Genomic DNA, 6,151 nt, shown 5'->3' on the forward strand with positions numbered 1-6,151 from the left:
TCGCAGAGGCCTTGCTGCTGCTGCAGCAGCAGCAGCAAATGATTGCTATGCGGCTTCTCATGGCCTTTGTATTTAATGGATACAGCGGAGAGACGCTGCCTTTTGCCTTTGCAACACCAGAAGGGACGACAGAGTCTGCTGCTGCTGCCGCTGCTGCTGCTGGAGACACCCCATCTATATACGAGTCGAATGCAATTGCCCAGCGCGCGTTGATGCTGCTGCAGGCGCTGCATCAGCAGCAGAAGCAGCAGCAGCAGTGCTGCAGCGAGTTGCACCGGCTGAGGGACCGCGGCCTAGCAACACGAAGGTATCACGCCAGAAGCAGCAGTGGTAGCGACATCAACAGCAGCAGCAGCGGCAGCAGCTGCAACAGCACGGACACCCGCATACAGTTTCCCCCTTCTTTGGTTTCTCTGGTGTTGCCTTGGCAAGCAGCACCAGCGCCAGCAGCACAGAGTGCAGCAACAGCAGCAGCAACAGCAACAGCAGCAGCAGCAACAGGAGCAGACGTGCCGTCTGCTGCAGTGATTCTACAGTGCGAAGCAGCATCCCTCCTAGATATCGGGTTCAGCTCGCGTTTGCTGCTGCGGCTACTGCAGTTTGCTGCTTCTCTCACGGACTTACGTGTTCTAGCCAAGATAGACCTTGCTGCTGCTGCTGCGCCGAGCAAGCATCAACAGCAGCAGCAACAACAGCTGACAGATGAGCTTTCAGAGCTTGCACTGTACGTTCGGCTTCTGCGGTGGCTGCAGCAGCGCGTCTCGGCCGCTGCTGCTAGGCAGCAGCAGCCGGAACAGCAGCAGCAGGAGGAGCAGCATCAGGCGGTGATGCTGCTGGACTCTGACCCACTACAGCAGCAGCAGCAGCAGCAGCAGCNCAGCAGCAGCAGCAGCAGCAGCAGCTATTTGCTGTCACGCAGAGGGACGCCGAGCTACCGTGGGGCCCGGATGCGTCTGTGGAGACCGTCGTCAGGGAGACGCTGCTGAGCGGGCGGATCAGCAAGGGTTTGGTGTGGCTGCAGCAGCGGCTGCAGCAGCAGCAGCAGCAGCAGAAGCAGCAGCAGCAGCAGGTTTCCGCAATGGATTTGCTGCAGCAAGTCGCTGACCGAATGGCCTACAGACTCTTTTGCTGCCAGCAGGCGGAGCTCTTCTTCGTGGGGCTGCAGATGCTGCGGCAGCTAGGGGTAAGAACCCTGCTGCATGCCTCAATTGCTGCTGCTTCTGCTGCTGCTTGCTGCTGGTTCTACTGCTGCTGCTTACTGCTGATGCTAGCTGTTGCTGCTGCAGCAGACGGTACTGCTGCAGTTAACAGATCAGCTCTCTAGCAGCAGCAGCGCAGTGCACTACCAGCTTCATCGTGTCTCCTCTGTCTCTCCCTCTCTCGGTTTGCCTCCTCCTGTCTCCTTTTGCCTTTTCCTGTCTCTTCCTGTCTCTTCCTGTATCCCTCAGTCTCCTTCTGTCTGATTGTGTCTCCCCGTGCCTTTCTCCGTCTCCTTTTGTCTCATTTGGTTTATCTTTCTCCCGTCTCCTTGTCTTTCCCCCTGTCTCCTGTGTCTCTTCCTGCCTTTTTCTGTGTCCCTTTATGTCTCTTAATCTCCTTCTGTCTTGTGTTTCGTGCTGTCTCCCTATCTGTCTCTTTGTTTCCTGGTTCCTGTTTCAGCAGCAGCAGCAGCAGCTGCTGCGCTGCCTGCCCGTTGCAAGTCCCCTACGTCGCGTGTCCCCATTCCCACCACCGTTGCTCCTGCTGCTGCTGTGGCTGCTGTTGTTGTTGCTGCTGCTGCTGCTGCTACAGGCTGATATTCCTGGTTTTTGTTTGCGGGCGGCGCTGCTCACTACGCGGACGCCCGTACGCCGCCGTTTGCTGCGGCACCTCTATCACCAGAAGCAGCTACAGCCGGCGCACATGAGCCTCATCCGCATCATGCAGGTGCTGCTCTTGCTGCTGCTTTGCTGCGGCTCTTGCTGCTGCTGCTGCTGACTAAGGGCTTAGAACTATGCCCGGGCAGATGCTGCTGCTGCGCGTCGTCTCCGTGATGCACAGAAAGAGGCACCTGCTGCAGTGGAGTGTATCTGCTGCTGCAGCAGTGCTTGCTCGTGTGCTGCATAGGGGTGTATATGCTGCTGCAGCAGTGTGTTATGGGCGCTGCTAATGCTGCAGCATTGCCTGATCTGCTGCAGCATTGGGGTGTATATGCTGCCTCAGGTACTCGAGTTGCTGTTTACAAACCCTTCCTATGAGGCGGAGCTAGCTAGGCGGTGTACGTCCCTAGCCATTGCAGCAGAAGCAGCAGCAGCAGCAGATGATTATTCTGCAGCAGAAGGAGACGCATCTTCTGTCTCGCTGCACGTCGCGGGGGGCACCAAAGACACCCCGACAGCCAGCACCAGCAGCAGCAGCAGCAGCAGCAATGGACCTGTTGCTGCAGCTTCAGCTGCTGCAGAAGAGTGTTGGCCAGCAGGTGGCGCCGCTGCCCTTCGCGCTGGGGCCCTGTGCGACGGTTACGTCTCCTTCAGGCTGAGAAAACAGATCCTGCAGCAGCAGCAGCAGCAGCAGCAGCGGCATCAGAGGGAGGAGCGGTGCGAGAGAAGTATCTATGCAGGCAAGGAGCCCCTGAGACGAAGCAGAAAAAGGGGTTTATAATAGCCACAGAAAAATGAGGAGACAGACAGAAGGAATGGTAGTCAAAAGGAAAGGGAGACAGCACACACAGCTCACGTCTTCATATATTCTTGGCTTCTTCTTTGCTGCTTCTGTGTTTGCTGCTGCTGCGTTTGCTGCTGCTGCTGCGTCGGCTGCGTCTGCTGCTGCTGTTTTGTCGTTACAGACAGCAGCCGTGTTGCTGCAGCAGCCGAGCCCATTCCTGCCTTTACGCCTGAGAGACACCCCAAAGAAGCACTGAGGGTAATGCTGCTGCTGCTGCTGTTGTTGCTTTTGTTGCTGCTGTTGCTGCCGCTGCTGTTGCTGACTGTGCTGCTGCACTTTTACAGCAATAGCAGCAGCAGCAGCTGCAGCTGCTGCTCTAGCTACTGCTGTTGTATTGAAGCGGGCCATCGTGAGTTTTTGCTGCAGGCTTGGGCTCATCTAAGAGCTGGGGAGGTGCCAGACCTCGCGGAGTGCTGCTTCTCTGGGGTTGCTACTGCTGCTGCTGCTGCTGCTGCTGCTCCCGATGCCAACAGGCGCGACTGCAGCAGCAGCAACAAAGTTTCGCAGCAGCAACAGCAACATCTGCTGCTGTCGCAGTGCGGTACAACAGACACTGCTCCGGTGTGCTTACATCGCGCGTGCGGTGTACCCCTCGACGCCGAAGCAGATCTGCTGCAGCTGCAGCAGGCAGCGACTGCTGCAGCAGCATCGCAGCAGCAACAGCAGCACCACCATCAAGCTGCCACCCTCCAAGCCAACCTCCGGTACGGCCCTTTCAGGGCTGCAGCAGCAAACCAATGACAAACAAAAAAAATAATTTTTTTGTGTGTATGTGGGAGAGGAGACACTTTGTTTGCCTCCTCTCCCGTTGGCCCCCCCTTGTGTCTCTTTGCTGTCTGCCTTTGCAGCTTCATGCTGCGCCTGTCTCCTCTTTGTCTCCTGATGTCTGTCTGTCTCCTCTTGTTGTGCACAGTAGATCGTTTGCGGTTGAGTAGCTGACTGTCTCTCTTGTCCCTTCTCTCTTTTTTATATCCTCCTGGGGCCTCAGCGAAACCAAAGGCCACATTCTCTCTGAATGTGATTCATTGCATGCAGCAGCTGCATGCAGCAGCAGTGCATTTGTGTGTGTCTCCTGCTGCTGCTGCTTCAGGGGCTCTTGCTCGGAGTGCAGTCGCCTGCTGGCAGCGGAGAAGGATTTGTTTGCTCTCTTTACGACCCGGCCGCCTGCGAACGACCCAGGAGCAGCAGCAGCAGCAGCAGCAGCAACGCACGCGTCTCTGGGGGGTTATATCAGTCTGTCTCTCCTCGAGCTGTCTCTCTTTAAGCCCTCCGATATCCTGCGGATATTTGTAGAGGAGAGACACGTAGCCCTCATCCACAAACTCCGTTCTCCCAGCCGGCGGAACAGCGGCAAACAACAGCAGCAACAGCAGCAACAACAGCAGCAGCAGCAGGGTGTGCGCACACTGTGGGAGGTGGCTGCGGGCTGTCTTGATATTGCTGAGGGGCCGAAAAGCTCTCTCGCGTGGAAATGCATTTTCTCTTTCTGTCTCCTTCACTTTGATTGGAGGGGCATCGCTCTGGCTGTCGCGGAGCTGCCTCTACACCCCAGCATTGCATGCGACCCGTGGGGACGCTTGAAGCTCGTGGGTTCTGCTGCTGCAAAAAGCAGCAGCAGCAGCAGCAGCAGTAAGAGGAAGCGGCTGCTGCTGCTGAACCGCATTTTGTCTTTTTTGCAAAGACGCAGAGAGAGGGGAGAGTCTGTCTTCATCGACGAGCTGCTGCTGCAGCAGTTGGCTCGCAGAGGCCTCTTTCTTGAGGCCGCCGGGGGAGAAACAGCAGCAGCAGCAGGAGCTGCAGCAGCAGAAACAGCAGCAGGAACAGCAGCAGAGACCACAGCAGTAGCAGCACATACGGAGCCTGATGATACAGCACTGGCGCTGCTGTTGCAACGGCTCGCAAAGGCTGGCTGCCTGTTCAAGAGGAAGCAGCAGCAGCAGGAGGAAGAGCAACAGCAGCAGCAGCAGCAGCAAGAGCAGCAGCAGCAACAGCAGCAGCAGAAGCATATGTGTTTGTCTACCGATGAAATGCTTCCTGTGGGGTGTCTGTCCCCTCTGCATTTGTTTGTTCTTCGTCTCTGTCTCTCGAATTGTCTCCCCTCTCTCTTCATCTCCTATTTAGAGGTGATATATTCAACCAGACCTGCATTTGCATTGCTGAGCTATCTGTCTCCCTCTGTCTTTGTCTCCTTCTGTGTGTATCTGCTGCTGCTTCTGCTTCTGTCTTTGTCTCCTTCTGCCTTTGTCTTCTCCCCGTGACTCTGTCTCCATTTGTCTGCTCTGCCTCCGTTGGTTTCCTCTCAGCACTTCCATCTCGCTGCCGACTTCGCAGCACAACAGCACTTGAAAGCGAAGATCCGAGCCGACAGCAGCAGCAGCAGCAGCAGCAGCTTGCCTCAATGGGTCCCCGTGGCGCTGCTAGGCCGACTGGGGAATCACGCGCTTGCTGCTGCAGGCATGCAGCAAGCAGCGGCTCATCTGTGTCCCGAAGGTCTGCTGCTGCTGCTTTTGCTTATTTTGGTGTTTTTGTTGCTGCTTCTGCCTTTGATGCCGCTGGTTCTGTTTATCGTTTTTGTTGTTGTTGCTGCTGCAGCTGCTGGGTTTGCTGCCGGCGTGCCAAAGTTGTGTTTTGGCAGGTCCCCTGGTGCTGCTGCTGCTGGGGACTGCTGCTGCAGCAGATCAACAGCAACTCCCTGCTGCAGAACCCCTTCAATGCATTGATATATTTTGAAGGGGGTCTCCTGATTCAGGGTTTAGGGTTTAGGGTGTACATGTGCTTCACAGGAGGACCCGCTGTCTGCTTGGACAGTGAGGGGACAGCCTTCCTGCCCCTGTCTGCTGTTGCGCGTTTGTCTCCTCCGATGTTCGTTTGTCTCCTCGCATTCATCCCGCAGCCTTCTGTTGCTGATGCTGCTGATGCTACTTCTGCTGCTGCTGCTCCTGCTGACAGTCAGAGACAGCTGGAGCTCTTCTCTGCCTCGCGCGAAGACCTGCGGTGAGCAGCAGAAGCTACAGCCGCCTGCTGCTGCCTCATACTGCTGTATACTGTCTCTCCTTAACTCCTCTGGATTCTTTGGTTTCTGTTTTTCCCGATTGCTTCTGTCTCTGCTATCTCTTGCAATATGGCGGCTCTGGGTCTTGTGTTCTCCTGTCTCTGGCTGTCTCTTCTGCTGTCTTTGTCTGCCCCCTGCGTTCTGCTGTCTCCGTCTCTCTCCCGTGCTTGGTGGTGTCTGTCTCTCTCCGTGCCTGAATTCTTCTTGATTAGCACTTCTTTATCCCTGTCTTCCTCTCTGTATGCATGTATATATTACACATGCATTTATACTATATCCATATACACCTATCCTTACATATGTGTACAGGCGTACACATATGCAGCAGATGCATATATATATATATATATATATATATATATATATATATATATATATATATATATATATATATAT

The 6,151-nt window shown here is 55.4% G+C and overlaps 1 protein-coding gene across 1 annotated transcript in view; it reads left to right on the plus strand.

The window, feature by feature from the left end:
• Positions 1-38: 38 nt before the first annotated feature.
• The window catches only part of EMH_0024190 (uncharacterized protein), a gene marked incomplete at both ends in the record, with an annotated part of 6,983 nt that continues 870 nt past the window's right edge, over positions 39-6,151 (plus strand). Inside the window, 9 exon segments of the mRNA XM_013502272.1 lie at positions 39-824; positions 920-1,183; positions 1,792-1,926; positions 2,203-2,587; positions 2,825-2,901; positions 3,070-3,407; positions 3,794-4,739; positions 5,007-5,193; positions 5,487-5,697. Of these exon segments, the coding sequence (XP_013357726.1) occupies positions 39-824; positions 920-1,183; positions 1,792-1,926; positions 2,203-2,587; positions 2,825-2,901; positions 3,070-3,407; positions 3,794-4,739; positions 5,007-5,193; positions 5,487-5,697 (3,329 nt within the window).

The sequence above is a fragment of the Eimeria mitis genome, genomic scaffold (assembly GCF_000499745.2).
Source record: "Eimeria mitis Houghton genomic scaffold, Emh_scaff872, whole genome shotgun sequence".
NCBI lineage: Eukaryota > Apicomplexa > Conoidasida > Eucoccidiorida > Eimeriidae > Eimeria > Eimeria mitis.